The sequence below is a fragment of the Sturnus vulgaris genome, chromosome 3 (genome assembly GCF_052056855.1).
Source record: "Sturnus vulgaris isolate bStuVul1 chromosome 3, bStuVul1.hap1, whole genome shotgun sequence".
Taxonomy (NCBI): Eukaryota; Metazoa; Chordata; class Aves; order Passeriformes; family Sturnidae; genus Sturnus; species Sturnus vulgaris.
The window spans coordinates 49,777,510-49,802,350 of NC_142245.1; the positions used below are offsets into that span (position 1 = coordinate 49,777,510).

The following is a 24,841-nucleotide window of genomic DNA, read 5'->3' on the forward strand; positions in this document are numbered from 1 at the left end:
CAAATTATTCCAGCTAATAACTGTTTTTTGCTGCTAGCCATGTGGAAATGCCACATGTATCCAAACAAATGCAAAGCTAAGAGCATATGAGCTTTTTGTGCATTTGTGAAGATCTATAGTTTATGCTAGTAAATTTGAAATATCTTAGTTGATTGTTCAGCTGTCTGATTAGTATTTGTGGTTTGTTTAAAATGTATTTTCTTGAGGTTTTTTTAACATTAAATATAAATGCACAAAGCAAGAATTTACTTAACTTTTATGCTCTTATGAATATATCAATACAGGAATTAAATTCATGATTATGTATTTCTTGGACAAAGATTAAAAAATTAAGATTTACATCTTGGAGTGAATTCTAACAAATATTTCTGCCCCCCCCACCCCCTGCCCCCCCGGTTCCCCCGCCCTTTGACAAAAATTGCTTTTTCCAATTGCAATTCTGCGTATAAAATGGATATGGAAAAAACAAATTATGAAAGAGGAAGGATTGTTCTTTTTTAAACACAGAACAACCATAAGACAGTTTTCCACTAAAACAAAGTACTGCAATATACTATTCTTAATCTATGTTGCAGATTAGGTTAGAATTATTTCAATGTGTAATGTGAGCTATAAGTAACTACAATTTAAACAAAATTTAAAAAGTAAATATAACCTCCCCCCAGTTAAGTTCAAAATCAAATTAAAGCAAAGCCTTTTGCTTTACATATAACTCCTGTCTGTATTTTTAGCTTTGAAACAATAGGACTTACTTTCTGTTAAGTCCTGAAGACCTTGGGCTTTTGCCAACTTTTCTGGAGACTGAAGTGCTACCTTGCTTTTTTCTTTCTCTCCTCCTTTTTTTTTCTTTCCTACTTTTTTCTGCTCTGCTTTTTCTATTAAGCAAAATAAAGATTAATTTTTTTTCTCAGATAAAAACTTTCAGTCATCAAAAGTCATAAAGTGCAAATGCTTTAATAAAATTTTAGATAAATTTTGGAAAACAATCAACCACAAACTCTCTGAAGTCAAGAGCTGAGGTACAATAAAAAAATTAATGTAACTTAATTAAAATAAATAAAAATAAAAAGTAGTCTATAAGATGTAAATGAAGATTTACTGAGAAGGAGCCAGGAAGGCTTCAGTCCCACCTTTTAGTTATTGTACAACTTTTATATCCTTACTACAATGTAAGAAATTATTGTGTTTCTGGCACTGTGCCAAATATTTTCTTCATGTTCTTGCTCTCATGCATCACTAATTACAAAACAAAATTCACACAGACAATGCATAAATTCCCAATGGACATGGAAGTAGAAAGTCTCCCACAGTCCAAACACTCCTTGAAGCCTTAGAACTTGGACTACAGAAAAAGACTTCTTAAATGGGAAAAAAAAACCCCAATCATAGAATCATGGAATGGCTTGGGCTGGAAAGGACTTTAAAGATCATCTAGCTCCAACCCCCCACTGTAGACAGGGACACCTTCCATTATAGCAGGCTGCTCAAGTCCCATCCTAGCCTTGATCACTTCCAGGGATTGGGCAAACAGAACTTCATTGGGGATCCTGTGTAAGGAGCTCACTATCCTCAGAAAGAATTTCCTTCTAATATTCAACCTACACCTGCCCTCTGTGAGTTTAAAGTCATTCACCTTTGTTCTCACTACATGCCCTTGTAAAAGCCTCCAGCTCTCTGTCAGGCCCTCTTTTTAGGTACAGGAAAGTGCTCTAAGGTCATCCTGAAGCCTTCTCTTCTCTAGGCTGAACAATCCCAGCTCTCTGACTGCCTTCACAGGAGAGGTTCTCCAGCTCTGTGATCATCTTAGTGGCCCTCCTCTGGACTTGTTCTAACAGGTCCATGTCTTTCTTGTGCTAGGACCCCCAGAGCTGAATGCTGCACTCCAGGTTGGGGTCTCACAAGAGCAGAGTAGAGCGGGAGACTCACCTTCCTCATTCTGCTGGCCACACTGCTTTGGATGCAGCCTAGGATACAATTTGCCTTTCTGGGCTGTGAGCACACACTGCTGGCTCATGTACTGCCTCTCATCCACCAGATCCCCCATGTCCTTCTCCACAGGGCTCTTCTCAGTTCTTCTTCCAGTCTGTACTCATGCCTCAGATTTTCTCAATCCAAGTACAGCACCTTGCACTTGGACTTTCTGAACTTGATTAGATTCTCATGGGTCCAGTCCTCAAATTTGTCCAAGTCCTTTTGGATGGCATTCCTTCCTTCCTTTGTGTCGACTGCACAACACAGCTTCACAGAATCACTGAATGGTTCGGATTGAAAGGGACCATGGTGGGTCATCTCGTCTGACCTCCCTGCTCCACCAGGGTCATACTAGAATACATGGCACAGGATTGCATCCAGAGAGTTCTTGAATATCTCCAGTTTAAGGCTATTCCCAGCGAGGGAGCATCTACAACCTCTTTAGCAATGTGTTCCACTGCTTGATCACTCACACGGTAAAGAAGTTCTTCCTCATGTTCAGGTAGAGCTTCCTGTGCACCAGTTTCTGCCCATTACCTCTTTTCCTACTGCTCAGCACCAAAGAACAGAGCCTATTTTCACCTTCTTGGAACCCACCTTTTAGGTACTTATACACATTGATGATATCTCCTCTCAGCTGTCTCTTCTCAAAGCTGAACAGGCCCAGCTTCCTCAGCCTTTCCTCATAAGAGATGCTCCAGTCTCCCAATCATCTTCATTGCCCTTTCTGCCCAGGAGCTCCACATCTCTAATGTGCTGAAGAGCCCAGGACTGGACACAGCATTTCAAATGAGAACTGAGTAAACAGGCAGGATCAGCTCCCTTGACCTGATGGCAATGCTTTTCCTAATGTATCCCAGGACATCATTGGCCTTCTTGACTCCAAGACACACTGCTGACTAAGGGACAGCTTGTTGTCCACCAGGACCCCCAGGTCCTTATCTCTCATGGTGACATGGATGGATTTGTGTCATCCAAACATTAATCCCAAACATCAACAGAACATCTGAACAAAGCTTTTAGCCTCAGAGTTGGAGATTACAGAGCTGTATCATGACCCAGTGGTTCCCAGATTCTTAGTTATTTCAGTTGCTAATAGAATTTTTAAGTCTTAGGCAGGATTAAATTTATTTAGTTTTCTGGGGAAAAAATTACAACACCCTGTTGAATGAACAACAGTGCTGTTCCCAGTGACATGTCCATTCTAAATCTGAAATATTTCCCACACTGATGGCTGGGTCAAAATGATAGCAAGATTTCCTTAGAAGACAGAATACCACCTCAGACAGGTAATTTCCAAGACTTATATAACTTTTGACATTGGGACATAGTATTTGGGATTCAAGGTGAGGAAGTCAAAGATTTTTCCAAAAATCTAGGAAGAAATAGAAATTTTAGCATATGATCTGTACTCTCCAAAGGCATGAGAAGTGTTATGAAATTGCATCCATGCCTTCAAGTTAAAAACAGAAACTAAAACAAACAGTCTCATATAAAAACAATGAAGAATAATATACTGGAACATACAAGTTTCTAGATCTAAGTTTTTTCATTTAAATGTAAACAGAATTAGCAGCTCTTGAAGAAAATTATTGTCGATACCTAGTAGCATAAAATAAAAACTGCAATAAATAAAAATGCAGATAGACAGATAGACATTAGAACATATTTGTCATAACTCTGTATGTAATCACACTTTACAACATGTCATTATGAAATGTATAATTAATTGATGGGCAGAGCAGGGTTGCCTTTGGAGAAACTGTAACCTCTCTGAATGGTATCACTCTGCGATACCATTCTTTGGTATCGAACCAGACTTTGGAGAAATGGCTGTGACATGAAGCTGAAAAAAATCTCTGCCAGAAAGTGAATCTATTTTTATAAAACAACAGACTAGTACTGCTTCTAATGAAATCTATAGCTAAAACAAAAGTATTTTGGATTTACATCATTGCAACATATTCAGTGAAACAACAAACCCACAATGTTGTATGTGGCAATATATGCAAAATATACTTATTTGAAACAGATTATGTTAACCTCATTTATGGTTGGCCTACAAAGATCAGACTATGTAAAATTACAGACCTTTGCTAATTCTATTGGCTGTCTCTGGTTTCTCAGTTACATCTGATGGCTTACTCATACATGAAACTCGACTTTTTAACTCTGACTCTCTGGTCTCTTCAGGTTTTGTGCCATCCTCGGTAATCTCAGGTTCTGGAGCCTTCTTCTCTGGCAACTTGAATTCTGGTACAATCTCTTTCAAAAAGCCCCAAACTTTGTCCAAGTATTCAGGCCTTTAAGAGAAAACACAAATGTGTATGTCAACGGTAAGGATGTTTCCAATAAGAGGTCAATGTGTGATCTTCATTAAGATAGCACTATATCACAACTGACAGTCCAACTCTAAAAAATGCTACTGGATTATTTTAGTAGATAGAACGCACTCTGTATCAGAAATATTTGTTGAGACAGTTTATGGAAAGACCCATAAAAAAAGATCGTGGGCAGAGACGCATGCAAATAAAGCATCCTTTCTCAAGATTTTTAGCAGATAGAAGTTGTGGCAGAGAAACTTGCAGATCACTTTATGACTACACCATATAATACTGTGATTCTAGGTCTGTATATTAAAAAGCTTCTCAAAGGTATTTCCATACTGGAAAGTTTTTGATATAATATAACAGTTGCAGTCATGTTGGTTTTCCACAGAAATTCAGTGATTCTAGAAATAATCTCAAACAGGGTCATGAATGGGTTTCATGCAATCTAACTGCATTCAACTTTTTTAAACAGTAAAATAAGTGATTGTAAAATGAGCTAAAATCATCTTATACTACTATTCCAAAGACATTTTCATATTCTGTGATATAATGTATTTGTAAAAAGTGAATACTGTTTTTGCTGTTGAAGTTGTGAAACTAACTATAGAAAGAAATAAAATTTAGGGCTACTTAGATTTTTAAGTCCATGAACTACACACACACTACTGTAGGACACAAATATACCAAAAACCTAAATTGCAAGCATAGCTTGAGACATTAAAATTACTAAAAAATGGAATAAAATATTCTTTGACTGAAATTATTTGATAGTGAAATATGGTTATAAAGAAACAATTATATCTAAGTATATTATACATAAACCATAACTATTTGTTTCTATATATTAATTTGAATATATATATCAAAAGGCAGAATGGTGATATTCAAAAGAAAAAGTCTAAATATTCCGTATCAGTTTTCGGATAATTCTTTTAGTAAAAAGAATGTCAAGCTGAAAAGTCAGAATGTGTTTCTTTAAAAATAGAAAATGAACATAAACCACATAAGAAATGAGAAAAATGTTATTGTAGGTAGGAAACACTATTTTTGGTTGAAACTAAAAGTCTGCCAACTGTTACAATTTAAAGGGTGAAAACACCATCCCAGCTGACATTGATTACTTCCAAATTCATGACATATAATTTCTATGGTATATTCAGATATTAAATTATTATTATCAGCAGACATTTTTAAACTAAAGGTATACTAAAGGAAACATAGATTTCTTTAGCCTTGTTTTCATCACACTGTTTAATATCAGTTAAATTAATTTTATAAAGAATAGGCATCAGCATGATAAATAGCTTTACAAGAAACTGTATGACTTACAAAGGAAAACACAATAAAATTGCATTTCTCAAAGGTACATTTCCCAAATGCCTGGATTATAAACCATTTACTTTCCAAAACTGATGGTGAAGGACTTTTAGGGCTCGGCTTTATTTTTTCATAATGCCTTATAGAATTAAATATTCAACAACTAACACATAAATTGTTTAACAGAAGAACTTACTGGAGAGGAATAACTTCTGGTATCCATCCAGTCAGTGTTTGTAGAACTGTAAATTCCTCCATCTCTCTTCTTCCAGTTTCATGTATACTATAAGACAAAAGCAGACATTTTACAATTATAATGTAACCAACTACAGTAAACTCTGTAGTCTACACTGCTGTCTGTAGGAATAAGACCATACACAGAATAGTTTGATGAAAAACAAGTCATTACTTGCAATTTTAGGAGTTTTCCAAACCACTGCTGACTACTCCCCTACAAAGTCAAATGCCTTTGCATCAAGTCCATTATTTAGTGTTCCCTCTGGCACAATGACATTTTTTTTAACTTCGTTAGCAAGCATACCATGTATACTTGCACACAGTTGCAGAGTTGGACATGTAGGTTTGAAATCCCTTGTACTAAAACAGGGTTATGATTCTACAACTTCCATTTCCTTATCAATTTCTCTAACTCCCAGGTTATTCTCAACAAGTTGGTTCTACTTCCATTCTAGCAAAGTTCACTCTTTCAAACTGACACTGCTACTCTCTGGAGAGGTTTCCTGAGACCAAGGCCAAAGATGCCAGCACTTGTATGGCTAACCTTTTTGCTCTGGAGAAATGCAGTATTTCAATCACATTCCTGCAAACAGAGTTTGCTAACAGGCAGCTCTAGGCAACTCCTTAGCCTGTGTAAACATACTTTAGATATTCTTCTGACAAACATAACTTCATATGCTGAGAACAGAGAATCTTCACTACCCAGATGTGTGTTTTGAATTATTTTCTCGAGCTTATTCATTTAAACTCTTGGTGTTCATTCCATAGGAATCTGTAGCCATAATTGTCAATCACTGTATCATAAGCCACCTTCTACTTTTCCAGTCAGTTCTAGGGAAGTAGATCACTTCCCTACATCATAAAAAATGCGCAACTGTAGCAAAGGCATCAAAAGCAGCTCACAAAACTCTACTTTCAATATTGGTTGAGTATTGTACTGTATTTCAATTGAGTATTGTATTGTATTATTTGTATATTGAATATTGTATTGTATTTCAATACTGGTCAATGCTGACAATAACAATTTCATTAAAAGTTCACAGGTACTTCTGTTTGGCAGAAAGCCACATGTGAAATTTTCAGGAATAATGTCAAACAAAAGAAGCAAATAATGAGAGTACTCCTTTTTCTTTGTAAGTTTTCTGTGAATAAATTTACAAACACATCTAAAAAGGAAACCCTGCATCTCCTGTAGCTATAGAGGATTTTGTTTTACTGATTTACAGCATCCGTTTTTGGAAGTGTATAATTGTCATTATGAAAAATTAGTAAAATATATTTCCTATGCATACTAAATCAACTTTTTGCTATTACCACATGACTTCACAAAACAAAACAAAAGTGAAATGACAAAACATACCTTGTATTTGCTAACTTAATGATCGCTTTGGACAGCAACATTGGCCAAAGTTCATTTTGGCAAGTTGTAGCTGGTAATAACAAATTCTCCTCTTCATTGAAAGGCATAGTGTCATCCACAATGATCTTTCTCCAACACCCCTGTTGGATTTAAAAGAAGTTCTCACTTAATATATGAGAAGCATGGACACAGCATTCACAGCATTTTATTACTGCTCTGATTTATTTGTTTCAGAGATTAATCTAATTGCCGATATTTCCAAATATATTTCATCTCATATGTGTAGCACATCATGGGCACGCATTCATTGCTGTTTCTTCAGCTGCCATGACAGATGCCTGAGAAACGGTAATGATTTCAAAGAGGCTTAACTAAGATAGCAGCTTTTTAAATGCCTCTTTAGGTCTCAGTCTGGAAAATGCTTGTGATGTAAGAAATCTCCCTTGCTTCCCAAAAACTACCTGGGGATGTTGACTGCAGTTAAGTCTCCTATTAAGCATTGCAATAGTATCTTATAAAACACTATACTAAACAACACAAAATATAAAATGTTAAAAAAAAAAAAAAAAAAAAAAAAATATATATATATATATATATATATAAATTCTGTGTTTCCAGAATAAGAAACAAAAAGGTAACACAAAGTACTGTACTGATATCTCCAATACCAGACACCTCAGTAAACTGAGCTAGGATTCCACAAAATAACCTTGTCAACCATTCTCCAAATAAAAGTCTCTGTCTCCTAGTGATGAAGATATAATAGAAAATAAGTGGGCCAATAGCAAGTACTTCTGTTAATTCACCCACAAAATGATGAAGAATGACCAAATCACTAGTGTTCACTTTGTGTTATTAGAGATAACATGCAAAATTATTGTTCTCTGCTTCTAACTAAACTATGGGTTCAAGCTGATATAATAGCTGATTAATTCCATGAATTTTATAGGTCTAAGGAGAAAAAAAATTTAGGCCAGAGGGCAAAGATATTCAAAAAACATAAAAGAATCTAATATCTTTTAGGATACGAATTATTTTGTGACAACCCCAAAAACAGAATTTAAACTTCCCTAGTTTGAAAAGGACCTAGCCAGTGATGTGATCACATATTCATCTCCTCTTCCAATAATTGGTGAAGTTTACTATGGAAAACAGTTCAAGTTGATAAGTAAAGGAAAAGAAACCAAAGAAATTTTTTTTAAAAGTGGGGCAGGTCTACAGATGGAAAAAAGTGAGAAAAAAATAACTACAGAAACAAATTCAACAAACCTCAGAAATGCAAAGTGAAAGTAGAATGTGGAGTAGAATTTATATATTGTGCCAATTATGTGAAAAAAATTATTATCCAGAGGTTTGATGACATGCACAATAATGCCTTCAGGACTCAATGCAGAATATTAGTGAAATCAGTTCATTATTCTTCCACCTTTGCCCTCTTTTTCATTTAATTTCCTATTTTTTCCTATGAAATCTCTTTCTCCTCTATCTCTTCCAATATTATTTTTTCCTTTTTTGTATATTTTCTTTAAACTTCCAACATGTGAGCCTCTTTTTTTCCTGTTTTTCCTTCTGTAAAATACAGCTGTATACCCAGAGGAAAAAAACGGAATAAACACACAGTCCCAAACAACAACAAAAAAAAATACAAATAAGTGTGACAAAAGTGACAAAGAAAATGAAGCACGTTAGTAACTCTTGGATATGCTTTAAAATACAGTCTTTTACCACATGACTACATAATATCTGTAGTATTAAATTCACACACATAATAATGTCCTCTGCTGAGGAACTTGGACAACAAAATTCATGCCTTCTCAAACACCTGCAATTCAGTTGTATAAGAATATAAATTATTCCACATGTGGAGGCAGTAGTAAGGGATGAGGAAAGTGCATGTAAAAGGCATGTAAAAGGCATGTAAAAGGCATGTAAAAGGCATGTAAAAGGCATGTAAAAGGCATGTAAAAGGCATGTAAAAGGCATGTAAAAGGCATGTAAAAGGCATGTAAAAGGCATGTAAAAGGCATGTAAAAGGCATGTAAAAGGCATGTAAAAGGCATGTAAAAGGCATGTAAAACAGATAAGTGTTCCCCCTTACCGGGAAGGTCACTTTCAAATTTTTGTTTCCAACTGACTGTCTCAAACTATTTTCAACTTTGGGCAACTGGAATTTAACAGGGTTAGTTATAGGTCTTAGCACACTGTGACATTTTCTCTTTCCGAAAGAACAAATATAACTGAAATAACTCCAACAACCAATAACTTTTAGATGTCAGTTCTTCTATATGTCATTATTTCTTTATTCAAACGAGGCTCAGTACACAATTAAGCATTCCCTATTGACTGACAAATATGTTAAGAAGTTATTGCCTGTTATCTTTAGAAATTCTTGGAATGCTTTAGTTTTACCAGTACATCTTCAGAAAATAGTCTACACTGGATACACTGGAAGTATCTAACTATCTTTAAATAGACTTGGATACAAACAGCTCTGTAAAGTCAGCCAATTGAATCACTTAAAACTTCAAAAGAAATTTTTAGGCTAATACACCAGAGGTGTGTGCCACATGTCTGACTCTACTATGCATTTGCATCAAACCTACAAAACTACAAAAATATTGCCTTTCCAAGTAATAACACTTCTATCAAACCACAAGTTGTACAAAAACCACATTACTTGTAAGAGGCATTTTAATTAATAAGCATCAACAATTTATCAGTTTTTCTACTCCTAAAAATCTGTTATTTTCAATAATATGAAAAAAAATATTTTCAAGTTATTCAAATTTAAATTTTATTTTTCAATATATATAATTGAATAATATATTTATTAAAATTATATTTCCAATAATATGAAAATATATATTTTATTGAAAAAATAAAATTATGTCCATTAACCATTAAAATTTGCCATGATAGCTGCATCCTATTTTTATATTGTTGGAGGAAACAACTCACCATCCAATAAAGTTTCAATACATATTTTCCAAATTTATTGTACAGTGGTACGTGTTCGTTGGTAGCTTTACATAAGGAATAAATGTGTTCCCAAGGTTTCCAAACAAGTGTGGGTGTTTCACTATTTAAGGAATTTTCATTATATATCCTCCAGACAGCATGGATTTCACTTACAATCCATCTCATCAGCTAAAACAAGAAAAAAATAGAAAAAAAAATTATTTTCCAGTAATATATTTTTGAATAAAAAAGTCATGTTATAATGATCAAAGAATAAAACAGATCCTGTTGTAAATAAAAAAGTGATATAAAAATATAGCAATGGTTTAATGGAAAAATTAATTTCACTGCTACAACTTCTCTTAAATTCATTACCATAACACAAGACTTCATGAAACTAAGTAAAGGCACAGTATAAATAAAGATATTCATCATTTAACAAAGACAAATGAAGAAAAACAATCTTAAATTATGTTACAGGACTTGTGAGTTGTTACAGGACTATTAAAAGTCAGCTGCTAAAAATCAGTATTGCCTTCAATTGTTCATACTCAGTAAAAGAAATCCTAAATTATTAAACATGTTTAGTAATTCTTAAGACTTAAAATAACAGCTTTAACTAATCATGCTTTATGCATGCATTTTTAAAATATGCATATTTCTGATGTATGCCATACTTTCACAAGTATTACCAAACTGTTACAATAATATATATAAACTGGAATGAATAAAAGCTTTTACTACAAGAAACTTGCCCTAAAATTAATTAGTGCTTCTATGGGCACTCCAAGAAACACGTCCTAAAACAAACTGGTGGTTTTGCAGACTTCGAAATTTATATGACCTGTCTTCTGGTATTTCGTCCCTTATATCACTGGTGCTGAATTTTGAATTTGTGTTGATGTACTGAATGAAATAGAAACTATTAAGTAATTTTACATTCAGTAAGGCACTCAGATATCTTGGTTCCACCTGGTTTATGTTTTCTCATGACCTGCAGAAATTCAGTAAACATTTGTCCAACTCTGGAGAGATGGAAAACACTGTCTAGGTCACAGACATTTGTACACACATGCAGGCCCACTATGACTTCCAGAAAGTTTGAATAAAAAAATATAAATCCTTTCTAACATAGACTTTATTTACTCTTTTCTTTAGGCAATATTATCCAGTAATTATTACTTTAGTTCATAGACTGCATATATATATATATATATATATATATATATTTGAAAGTTTGGAAAACCTCTTACTGATTTTTCAAATTCTAAAAGGGGTAAATACTAATTATAATAATTTAGATAATTTCTTACCACTTTATCCCCTTCATTCTTTTTCCACTTAAAAAAAATTTCTCACAACTGATTTCTTCTTGGTAGGAATTTGGAATGACATTCAAAAAGTTAAGAAAGATACGAAAAATAAAATACATATTTTTTATAAGGACATTAATGTATTTCCACCTACCTCACAGCAAAATATGTGCTCGTTTGCTGAAACAAGGTCAAATGAGGTTTCATTTTGGACTACCACAGGAACCTAATTGAAAGTAAATTAGTTAGGTCCATAGCTAAATTATCTGGAAAAATCAAATTAACATTTAACTAAAGTGAACATGCAAATGTTGGACATCTGGCAAACATTCATTACACATTTGAAAACTAGAAGTGATCATCGTGTAGATGGTTTGGTATTTCCTAATAAAACTTCCTTAAAAATTAGGTTCAGAATTCTTTAAAAATTATTATTATTTTTGCCAGGAGATTTTAAAAGTATCAAATTGAATAATCACATAAGTAAATTGAGATTACCTCAATTTCTTAAGATATTTGCAGTCCTGCATTTAAATCATGATCATAACAGTGTCTCATACTTTGAGATTCCCTTAGCCACTCACGAGGGTTCACAGGGATTTATTTGCTCATGGTCAGTTAGACAGTGGTATTGTCTGAACAGCGACCTTATCAAACCTTTGGCTGCATTACAAAGTGTTCATGACTATTTCCTTCTTGCACAGCCCATTTCTTTTTTGTAAGCAGTTTAGTAAAAACAGACTGGGATTGCAGTTTACTGAACTTAATGTATCCGTGCCTCTCATCATATGCTTGCTGTTGCTTGATTCTTTGTTTACTACACTAAATAGGCTTGTTTATGCTTTATTTTATAGTTAAAAATATATCAGTTAACAAATAATTCTTAATAGCCTTTCATCACTTGACATTTACATTAATTTTTATATAAAATCTCTGGTAATCATTGTTTGTTGATTCAAAATATATTGGACCAAAGGAAGCATCAAAGTTTTAAGCAGGTCCTAAAGAAAACAAATGCTTTCTTCATAGCACTCTAGAGATAGATTTTAAAAGCTATTTTTAATACAAATACATGTCTCCATGACTGTTTATTTTCTCTGCAATTAATTTTAAAATTAAACTGAATAACAGCTATGCATAATTTAAAAACGTTATGGTTACCTTGCAGACAAGTACTGTCAAAGACATGTACTCTGTGTAGCCCAGAAGAATACAATAGTTGAAGTGAAAAAAAAAGTACTGTAGTTCTGGTAAAGTTAGTTCATGGTTTCATGACAAATATGGATACTTCAGACACCTACTCAAAAGAAGCCTCAGCTGGAACACACAGAAATGTTTCTGCCATGACAGTAATTCTTAAATGAGAAAAAAAAGAACAATAGAAAGAAAAGTAGAAAGTCATCTCTCCATCCAGTGGTCTTCCAAACGAACATGGGAGTCAAAAAGTGAAGCAGATGTGGGAGGATACATTACCATGATGTTTTGCATCAGGAAGTGCTGGTCCATGGTGGTCTTATCCCATTAATAAAAGCCCTCTGATTCTGTACAGTATCATTGAGAATGCTATTATTACAACCAACTCTAAAGAATGGGGTTAGTATAGGTAATCTTATCTCCTTTTAGACACTGAGAAACCCCCAATGTGTGGCATCAAGCAGGTCTTTGGCTCATCTCTGCAGCATTCTGTGCAGACCCCACCCATTTTGCTTTTACTGACCTATGATGCAATTTGAGCTATGAAAGGATATTCTTACAAGAAAACAACTCTGCTCATGATTTCTGCTGTAAAATGAAAGGGCATTGAAGAACTTGCTGCTGTGGTTACATCAAGTCAAGGAGATGCAGGTGATTTAATTGCCAGTAAGGAGCAGGAGCTGCCTGCAGGCTCCTCCATTGCCATCAGCTGTGTGAGCTAACCCTGGGCCCAGGGTTTCCAGCCCCAGGGCCCAGCCCTGTGTGCAGCACAGGTGAGCTGTCACACGGGTCACTGACCCCTTACGTACACTGGTCCAGGACAGGAGTGACTGAGTGGTCAAGTGGCTTTTACTGGTTCAACAAACTTCCTCTGTTAAATTCACTCTACTTTTCACAAGTTAGGCAATTAGCATTTTTTCATCATGACCTTGCTTGTTTCTTACCTCATTTGTTAAAAACTCTTCTGGACGTTTCCATGAATGCACTTTCAAGGATGCTGGCAACCTTACTTTCCCTTCAGGATCATCAAATCCAGGCTACATAAAATATGCATGAACAAAAATGGACTACTTTTAATAATTACAATATTATATCTTCCATGAGATTTAAAATAATATATTGTTCACAGGATAATTCACTTAAGGAGTAAAATAGCATAAGAGAGAACTAATAGTATCTACACCTGAACAAAAAGAGCCCAAAGCCCAAGATGAAGATGCAGCAAGAAGGCCACCTAGAGTGTCCAGAGAAGTTTTTGGTCTGCACTTTCTAAGAGATCTATATGAAATTATTATTTTTCTTTTCCCTTTTCAGGAAGATCTCCAAAAAAAGCTTAAATTTTTAAGTCAGATATTCTCCTACAAAGTTATTCCTACGTACTTTTTCTAACTCACTTATTTCTATAGCTTTTTATGTTGAAGACTGAAAGTAAATATCTAAAGTGATTATTAAGACACAAAAAACCATGTTCCATGCATTTAGCAGTGCTATAGAAACCAAAGAGAACTATAATAATACAGCATGAATTAGCCCATTAGAAAGAGAAGCTCATATAGTTTTCAAACATGCATTTTTGAAGTGATGCTTATCCTCCATGTGCACAGAAGGCATCAGGATATATGATATCTGTTTACTTATGGCACAATGTAGGATGAGGACATGCCTTTGATACAGGTTATGCTGACTGAGAAGCGAATCAGTTACATGGTTAATGCCTTTTATTTGTGCCTGGATTTTAAGCAGCTTTTAGGCATATTATACATTCGTGTGTATCAGTCTACGATGCACTCTATCTTCTACAGAGCAGAGAAAAAGTTGCCGGGAACAAAAATCTATGATACTTTGAGTCCCTAATGATTAAAGGAAGGCAAAACAAAGTACATCACAAAAGCATAAAAACCAAACACAAACCAAAGACTCCCAAATAATCTTTTCCCTGCATGTTTTATTTGTTTGTTTCATGGTGTGAGTTTCTTCAACATAATAATCTGCAACAAGCTATTTCAGTACCTGAAGGAAAAAATATAAATTGGGGGGGGGGGAAGGGAAGGAATGATTTTGGAATACCTTTTTTTTTTTCTGAAAGCTTAAAGAATGCCTTAGAGCCTGGACCATACAAAACTGTATTAACAGAGTTTATATTCTGCTTTCAGAGGCATCCAACCCCTACTTCATGGCACAACAGGAAAGTTTAGCTCTTAAACACTAGATAAACCAGAGAAAGGCGGCAGATGGGAATGACACAACACTATGCAAAGGAGAAAAAAAAAAACAAAAAAACCCACACATCAGGAAAGATACAACCTTTCTTTAGCTTAATAGTGCAAAAAATGCTTTAAAGAAGAATATTGTAGGTTTAGCTAAACTTGGCTGAAAAAATCAAGTTTTAACTTGTGTTTTATTTAAGGTGGCTATAAGAGACAAGTACCAAGTCTCAAGAATTGATGCTCTAAAGACAGGCGTCTCAAACACGAGTTCTACAGGAAGGACATGGAAGAAATGGGCACAAGAGACAAAGACAAGGTCAAATGCACAATCTCAGCAACACAGGGCACTGCTCTAAGAGAGGGCAGTGTGTACAGGTGCTTGGTAAAAGACCTTCAGTGTTAAAATGAAAGACATCACTTCAGGCTGATTTCTTTATCCACACAAGAAAATAGGACTGTTTATATTCGTGTTCCAAGTGTACTCAAAGGTCCTGGATGACATTACTAATTTTGTTTCCAACTGAAATAACCTATACGATGTTGAATTCTGGCTACCTGCTTGGATCGAAAGAGGTCACATGACAAAATACTTTAGATCTGAAAATTCATCTGCTGTGACTGATATAGAATTCTTTCAAACATGTAAAAGGAACAATGTTTCATACAGTTTGTAGAACTGTAGAACTGAAGAGTCCAGTAAAAAACTCAGAACAATGCTTGTGCTAAAATACAAAAAAGGTTTTCAGATATAGTTATTTTGAAGTTTATGTATAATAATGTCTGGTAGACCTGACAAACTAGTGCCAGATAAATGTTGAGTACAGCTCAAAGACACCAAATATGATAATGGAACAGGAGAAGGACACAAAGGAAAATTATTTATTTGACAAGTTAATGGCAGTATTCATACAGAATGTATACCATCTCTCAAAACAATACTTTGGCCCCATAGCAGTATAATATATTCAACCTTGGGATAAGAAAAAAATAATCTAGAAATATATATGGTAACATAAGCATAGTACACAAGGACACATTCAGAAGAAATATCTGAACAATGCAGAATTTGCATAGAAAATAGATAATAAAGCATGGTATTTAATGCATTTTAAATGTCAATTTAAAATGCTGAGCTTATGAAATTCTGTAAGAAATAAGTTTAATACTACTCTATATAAAAGACTCATACATTCTGCAATGATAACCTGTTTGAAGGAGTAAAAATCCATGAGACTTTTAATTAATTCCAAAGCTGGAAAACACGAATTTTTCTGCATCTGGCAGGTGCTTACTTTCTGCAAAATGGAAATATTCCCTCAAATCATTCTCTACATACTAGAACTTCAGACAGTGTTTTACATGTCCAGAAACTGCAGTGTACAAAAGAAAGTACTTCATAATCCGTTTTTGTCAAAATAAAGATGAACGCATCAAACCTTTTGAGCCCACAGAAACTGCAGTGCTCTGAGGAGCGTGTCAGTGCCCTGACACCACAACAGTTCATCCCCAGTTTTATTTATGCCATGAAATAGATTTGGGGGTTGTATTTTTTAACACCCTTAATGTACACACATTAATGCACAGAGATATGTTAACAGTTCTTTTCAAAAGCAGCAAATAAACAATACTTCTGGTTTCTTACTGTAGTTTAGTAGGGAACTACTAAAACATATTGAAAATATATGATTGAAAATTAATATATTTATCAGTAACACACTATTTTGAAGTTGTGACAAATACTTTATTAAATACAAGTACACAAAAAGAAGTCAAAATAACATGTGTCACACAACTTACTGAAATTAGACCTTTTCCAGGTTTTTCTTTTCCAACTTTTCCAGTATCCCATTTTTCTGCATTGATATCTGCATCATTCCATTCTGGCCAAAGATGAAATCTCCACTTCCCGTTGGAAGGCATAGTAGGCCTAGGAAACACGCAATAAATAAATATGATAAATAAATATGATAAATAAAAACGAACAGCATTATTAGACAAGGGTAGTAGGAAGACTTTTATAAAATATTCTTTTTTAATGTACTGTAATAGAAATTTTAGTGGTTTTAACTATGTTAACTTTTTTGTCTCTAAGACAAGCAAACCTATAGAAGTGCTTGATGTTGTTATTAGGTATAAACCAACAAAATATTTAAGTGCATTTATGCAAGGAATGCTGCTGAAGTAAATTGGGTAGCTGATGCACAAAAACAGAATTTGAGGATAGTTTCTTTCTTTTTCTGTTCCCCTTCTTCAGGCTACATTGTTCTCCTTCCTATCCTGTGCCAGCCCTCGTATTCATCACTCAGTTCAACTCATTCACCCCTCATTTCTTTTTTCTGACATTTTCTTTAGATAACCAGAAGGAGCTTGCCATGGATAAAAGATGTCCTGGGGAAAAGGACTCTCACTTCTAGGCATCTGCGAGCTGCTAGACCAGCCAGTGTAGTCTCATTCTCAGGGCCTCTTGTGCTACCAGCACTCTCACTACTTTCTTCTTGGGTTTCACAATACTGGCAATAATTTTGCTGAGGCTGTAAGGATTTTCACAAGACTAATACACAATATGTTCATAGCCACAAAGTAGCACTAGCGCATCTTCATCTTTCCAATATATACAAAGGGTTGAAAAACTGAATTAGCTAGAATATTCATTCATTGTTCCTATATAAGTGCAACAAAATGTGTGACTACCTTCTAAAGTCAAACACAGAGTACTTAAATGAGTAGTCTGACTAAGGAAAATGTTGTATAGCAAATGTCACCTGAAAATACTCTTAAGCTGCATCACCCAGAAGGTGAAAGCAGGGACAAGTCACTTTGGGGAGCAGAGGCATTGCTCAAGTGTAGAGCAGTGAAACTACAAAAGCAAAAGCTCAGCAGGAGTAGAAATAATCAAAGGATGTTATGGACAAGGAAAAAAGCTCCCATGAGTACATTGGCAGCAAAGGACAAATAAGGAAGCGCAAGTCTGCTGCTCAGTGAGGTGGTGAACAGCTTAGTGACAAAGAACATGGGAAAGGCCAAGATACTCAATGTCTTTTTGTGTCTTGGGTTTTGTTGGCAAATGTGGCTCTCCCCAGTCCAAGATTACATTTACAGAATCTGTGGGAGTGAAGCATTACCCACAGTAGAGGAAGGAGCTGGGCAGCACTTAAACCAAGTGGACACACACAGCTCCATGGGCCTAGCTGCAATGTGAGCAAAGATACTGAGGGAGTTGTCTGGAGTCTGATTTGGATCTTGGTAACTACAGTGCTTGGAGACACTTTAAACTCAAATAGACATGGATCCAAGCAACCTGATGTTAACTGGTCCTGCTTGAGTAGGAGTTTGACTAAATGGCTCCCAGAGGCACTGTTCAATCAATGTTTTTCTATAACTCTATAATACTTCAGTTGTTAGCAACAGTAAGGACAAAGACATGGGTAAAAAGAAAAATTTCTCACTGTCTAGACATTAACTACATTCACCCACACTACCAGTAACTCTTAATGGAAGACAGCTGTTAAAATTCAATACCATCTGTGCCTTCTGCTGTGCAGAAAACACCCAAACATAGCTTCTACTTCTCTAACTGGAAGGAAGATGTATTCTGTAGTGATACTTAGCTTTATTTTTTCATCTTTGTCACCTCAGTCATCTGTAAATTGACTCTATTACGTTTGACCTTACATTAATGGTACAATATTTTTTCCAGTGTTTTCTTGAAGACTCAAATGATGCTTCATTTTGTATTCAATAATATTTAACAAGCAATTGAAAAACGCTGAGGTGTTTATCAATTTCTCTGTATCTTTTCCAGTTGCTTCAAAGAATCTCTTACATCTGTGCTAGCCACATGCATGAAGAACCATGAAAAACTAAATGCTGGCTGTATCAACATATTCTGTATTTGTGATATTGTGAAACCTGAACACTTCTAACACTGATTGAAATATGACTCCTGGCAGTTTCTTACATATAGTAAAAAAATTATAATTTAAAATTCTCATTTTTTGCACTTTTTTCTTACTTCAGATGAAAGATGAATGGCATATGTAGCAATTTTAAATATTTAAGGACTACTCTTAAATTTTTTGTATCTTTTTTCTACTTCTAAATCTGCATTTGCTCTTTTACATATTTATAGAGAAGCATGGAAATTTCACTTACTGATAACAATAATAAAGATATTCTGACACCATCCACAAATAAAATTAATGACAATTGCAATAATCCGTAGAGCCATAAAATGGTTTTGGTTGGAAGGGACCTTAGAGATCATCTAGTTCCACCCTTCCTGCCATGAGTAAGGACACCTTCGACTAGACTGTGTTACTCAGAGCCTTTTCTCATTTCTTGCTATAAGATTTCTGAGCGCTTTGGGACAATAATGAAATAATTAAAAAGCATAATTTTAAAATGCAACAATGAGATATGGAAGACTTACTTAGCTTACTATCACACTAAGACAGAAAATTACTTTCCACCACACTTTGATATAACAGAATACCGTCAGCATTAGCAATGTGGAAGGCATGGAAACAATGCTACCTATGATTGAGATGCCTAAATTAAGTTGTGAAAGTCTAATGCTACTGCATTTCAAAAAGGATAATGCAATAAGACTTGGAAAATTCACAAATAATTGCAATTTAATTGGTCTCCAAATATAAGTAATAAATAGTAATAAATGAAAAAAGCTGAATTAATTAAAATACTGCATTGAGTAATGCTATTAAGAAGTTCCTCTATCACAAGAATTTAATAATGTAACTGTGAGAATTCTTTGAAATTAACTGTAAGATACAAGGACAATGCAAATTACTGGTATTTTATGCTCAGGCTGGATGGGTTCATTGTGCAACAGTATTTTATAAACCAACTTGCAGACTTCCTTTTAATCCTGTGCTAAACCCTAAAGGAGAAAAAGGAAGAATAAACTGCCAAATTAAATACCATGAAGTTAGCATTAATTCACCTCTGACTCTTTAAGCAGCTTCTCCAAGAATACTGGTATAATTGATATAGTGCCAACAGAGGAAAGAGGGGATGGCAGGATAGACAAGCACAACAGAGAAAATGCAGACAGATTGCAACCTAAGTTTTTCAGAGAGTTCAGATTTAATAGAGAGCCAGGAAAAAAGCCCACTGGAAATGTGCTCTCAAGTAATACAGTCGTTTAGTCTGTAAACATATGCACTACCACATTCTGAAAGCAAGATCTATTCACTTTGATTAATGGAGTCTAGGAAGCAAATATTTTCTTCCTAAAATAGATATATCTACCTGTAAATTATCTATGATAATTTATCTATCTATCTATCATTCCTTAGAGAAGGAACTCAGCAATTCTGAATGGAGTCTTCTCAAGAATTACAGAAGCATTGGTAGGTACTTTGAGAACAGCACGGCTACTCCAATCTTACTTTCCCAATACTCATGTCATTCTGGATCATCAGACAATAATAATTCCGTGACACCATGCAGATTTTTTTTAGAAGTCAGGAAGACACTAAGAGGAAGTTAAAAAAAAAAAAAAAAAAAAAAAAAAAAAAAAAAGTGTTCCTTTCTCTGGATTCTTTGAACACTGAAAAAAACAACTTCTGTCCTCAGTAAAGCTTTTATATTAGGAAAAAGAGGGCAGAGAACAAACAGATGCTTCAACTTTTTCTCCAAATCTGCCCTGCAGGGAAGCTACTTAAGTTTTTCTTTAATCTCTTCCAGCCTGAAAGACAAAAGGCTCCTTTGAAGACCTTATTTATAGAAGAAGGTTCTTTTAAACTATAATCACTGAAATGATTTTTTAAAAGTAGTATCTGAATATCTTAGAAACCCAGAGCAGAAACCATGGTAACACTCAAGTTCGTAAGAATCTCTAAAGGATACAAGAAAGTCTGGCCGAGTATCAGTAACTGTGGCAAAATGATTTGCTCTTTTTCTTTATTCCTAGTGCCATTCTTCAAAAGAGGAATGCAAAGAATGAGTCACAATCAGAGATTTTAATAAGCAGCTATAATAAGGCAATACAGTTTTCTCCTTATTATTAGAATAGTCAGTACCAATTACAAAATAAAACCAAAATATGAATGAACTGATTACAACACCTTGCCATTAGCCTTGTCTTGGATACTGGAGCCAAAACTTACAGGATTCTCTACAGAAGCAAAATACTCTAGTCTGTGTGCTCAGAGCTCTCACGTTTGGGGAGACTCAAGCCATGGATGTAGTTCAGGTATGATGAGCAGAACAAATAATTCTAAATCATCTATGTTGCAATCACAGCTGCTTGCAAAAGCCTATGACAATAGGTTTTATTGTCATTTCACTTTTGTATACTGGGGTAGGATTTATTCCTCAAAAAGCAGAATTATTTCTGTGTGACTCAAGTTCAAACTGGAAAATTAAAGTGATGATGGAAAAGATGAACAACAACTGATTATTCTTTATAGACATATCATTTTTAAAGTGGTCTGTAATTTAGATCACTGCTTCCAAGTGTGATGTTCTCATTTCTAAACATAGCTAATGTCCTTGTAGGTGTCAGACAAACTACTATAATAGATCTCAGTAACTTGTCAAGAATGAGCCTCTTTTGAAGGCACACACACACATTGCTAAGAGAGATGGTTACCTAGCCACACGTTTAGCTTTGCCAGCTAGAAGTTCACATTTGCTTATTTTTATTTGCCTTCATGTTAACAGAAAACGTTATTCCTTCTTGGTTTTCTTTCCAGGCTCTAGGAGAGGGAAGGAAAGCCCTATATGCCAAATCTTTTCTGCAAATTTTACACAGTAGCTTGCCTTGGACATGGCTTATAAGAAAAACTAATAGAAAATAGCGGTTTAGATGCATTGTAGGTTTTAAAACTCTTATTTTTTTGTTTGTTCTCCTTTCTATTTGTTGCCCTATAAATATTATCTGAATCTTTATCCTTGTAATTTTAGAAATACAGCTAAAGCTGAGTGTCTTTTGCTGTTTTTATCCATTTATACCAACTAAACCTTTTTGCTATATAAAAACTTGAAGTCAGAAATTGAATATAAACCACAGAATCTAGTAATAGATCTTTGTGCTAGGGGAAAAAATGAAGATGCATTCAAAAAACTGGTGACAAATAGACTGATAAGCAACTGAATATAGATCACAATGGATTTGTTTTATCTTGTGTGACAAAATCTGTGTAAAGCAAAAAACCAACTTTTTTCTTTTTTTTTGTGGAGGAATTTCTGTAAAATTCAACCTTCATGCTCATAGCAAGCTCATGTGCAACGTTAGAATTTTGGACCCTGATCCTTCAATTTTTGCATTCTGGGAAGAATAGTTTCTATTGCATGAACTATCATTTGTAAACTGCTCAAAGACAGAAGTAAAATCAGGTGACATTATATACTTGAGAAACAGTATCATGTATATGCTGCTTTCAAATGGCAGCCCAAGACTCTGTAGCCTGCCAGCCTACTATTTTCTGTGCTGAGAGACAGCTGTAGTGAAAACTCTCTGCTCTTGATTCTATGGAGCCAAAGATCTGCTAAAAAAAAGCTTTTGAATACAGAATGGAGAAAAAAATACCTTTTACTTATTTGAAAAACATTCTTCACAATGAAAGGTATCAGATTGCCTGAAGGTCATTCATTTGATAGCCTTTCATGTTTTACCACACTGGAGGTCACTTAAACCTTTAAAAGATATCTTTCAAATTTATTTATTTTATATTACATTCTCAAGAGTGGAAAGTTGAAAATTAATTCCAAAAGATGCCTGCCAAGGCAGAAACACTGTATTATCTAGCTCTTAAATGAGCACTTGTAATGTACAGAATCAAAAACAGTCTACAGAGGTGGGCTTTCTATCCAGTTTTACAGGAGGAAATACGATACACAATATATATATCATATATATATGATTATCTATTTAAATACCTAGATAATGTCACAGCAAGAGCCTGGAAAGAGGAATGTCTTTTCTGGTCATTTTCAGGCACCAGTCTCAGCCAAAATAAGTGATCTCTGACTGATTCTTCCAAGATGGTTATGGTTGACTCTGAGTGGTGCTCCAGGTGTGATGGTGAGCTGATCCAAATCCTCTGAGGTTAACTGGTTTCAAAAGGGGGCGGTGATGGGCCAAGTGAACAGACTGCCACAGACAACAACGGGTTCGAGCTGCATCTTGCAGTTTTCCAACAAGCCACAGATTTCAAAGCAAGTCACTTCTACATCCAATTTGCAGATCAAATATCTGCCTGATCAATGTGCTCTTCTTCCAACTAGCAGCAAATGATTAGGTGTTATAAGTTTATAAGCTTACCTGGGACCCAGCTGTAAGAATGCTAAGAAGATTTCTTTTGACACTGAAGTATACTCAAGTATCAAGTAGAAGAATATGAACTGCATGGCATTGCTTCTTTATAGGCTTCTGTAAAAACATCTTGTGCCTTCTGTATGGCACCTGAACCAATCAACCAAGAGCTAAAAGTCTCTGCATGGCAGAGCATGCCAGTACTTCTGTGGATTTAGGCCAACTCATTCAAAAAGCACTTTGCATGCATTGTTAAGAAAACCAGGAAATCCCATTTCTTCTGTGATGGTCACAGAGAGTTCACAGAAGATAAGGACCATTCTGCTTAAGTAGATGAATTATCCCCAGCAAACACAGTCTCTAACATGATACTTTAAGAATGCTTTCTAGTTTCAAAGCACTATTATTAGTATTTTTCTTTTGACAGTACATTTTCTGCTATGCAGTTCTGCTGAAAGCTGCTTTTCTCCATCACACTGTTCATTACACTGTTCATCGTATTAGAAGTCAAAGCTCCTCTTGCACAGTCTGATTGTACAGTCCCCAACCAAGGGCCCATGGAGTGTTTGCCTGCAAGATTCTCTGACAGTGCTTTGAGTTTCATGGAAAGAAAAACCTAAAACTAAGATCAGTAGGGAGTACAGCATTTAGTGTGATATTGCCACTAGTAAATGACTTAATATTTTTCATGCCCATGAGTCCATGAAGTTTGAAATCTACAGATCAAATAGGCTGAGCTCTCAGGGGTTCCTTGTTTTAATTAGAATTAACTAGGAAAATTAATTTGAATACATAATTTTCTAATTAACATGCAATCTAGTTAATAAAAATTAAACTCATTGGTCAGCTTATATGATATTCTGGGGGAAAAAAAGCATATCTCAACACAAAGCATGAAACTAAAAAGAAAGTTAAAAGTAGAAGGAAAAAAAAGTACCAACAAATTGACTATGTAAAGCTGTACTGTGTTTTCAGTATTGTGTACTGAAAAATTTGAATTAATGAAGCACAAGTACTGAAAGCAAGAGCTTCATTTTTCTGGTCAGTAATTCTACGTCTAATTTAGAAATTTTTTTTCTGATACTAACAAAATTACTGCCCTCACAAATATGAGTTACTTACAAAACAAATAGACAATAAACATCAATAAATAAAACATGGTTCTTTCATGCTTAAGAAAGACAATGCGAACTCTTCAGGAACATCTCTAGCTTTAGTCAGGTTAGAATTTAGGTATTAATACTATAATATAGTGGTAGAGCTTGCAGATGGTCAATGATGCAATAATTAACTGCTGAAGAACAATCATGAACCTAAGATCACAACACATTTATTCACAAACACTGCTATGTCTGGGGAAAGTACGTATATGCAGGATGGTACCACTTGCTCAGTGTTTCAGATGGTTAAATTTTAAGGTACGTAGATACTTTACCCTTCAGTTATGCAGCTGGATGTCCTGGAATCCTGGGCCATTACAGATATATGTTGTGCCTAAATTATTTGAGAGACCAGGAAATGCCTTCCAAAAGGCTACAGACAGGCATTCAAACCAGAACAATTGTTTATCTTTGGATAGCAACTAGCAGCATGCTAAAGGAGACCATGATCTCAAAACATCCTCAGCTTTGTCAGGACAGTAGCTGCAAACTGGAGATGAATAACTGCTATAGCTC

The 24,841-nt window shown here is 34.8% G+C and overlaps 1 protein-coding gene across 5 annotated transcripts in view; it reads right to left on the reverse strand.

Annotated features, from left to right (window-relative positions):
- ADGB (androglobin) overlaps positions 1 to 24,841 on the reverse strand; it is a 235,673-nt gene that overhangs the window by 203,431 nt on the left and 7,401 nt on the right. For 4 of the 5 annotated variants that reach the window (XM_088161594.1, XM_088161592.1, XM_088161593.1 and 1 more), the window contains exons 2-8: positions 16,685 to 16,814; positions 13,625 to 13,717; positions 11,641 to 11,712; positions 10,174 to 10,362; positions 7,216 to 7,355; positions 5,815 to 5,901; positions 4,063 to 4,274 (exon numbers count right to left, since the gene is read on the reverse strand). In XM_088161594.1, coding sequence (XP_088017720.1) covers positions 4,063 to 4,274; positions 5,815 to 5,901; positions 7,216 to 7,355; positions 10,174 to 10,362; positions 11,641 to 11,712; positions 13,625 to 13,717; positions 16,685 to 16,814 — 923 coding nt within the window. Of the gene's footprint in view, positions 1 to 1,926; positions 3,770 to 4,062; positions 4,275 to 5,814; positions 5,902 to 7,215; positions 7,356 to 10,173; positions 10,363 to 11,640; positions 11,713 to 13,624; positions 13,718 to 16,684; positions 16,815 to 24,841 lie in introns of those variants that run through there. The other variant, XM_088161596.1, reaches the window with a different exon arrangement.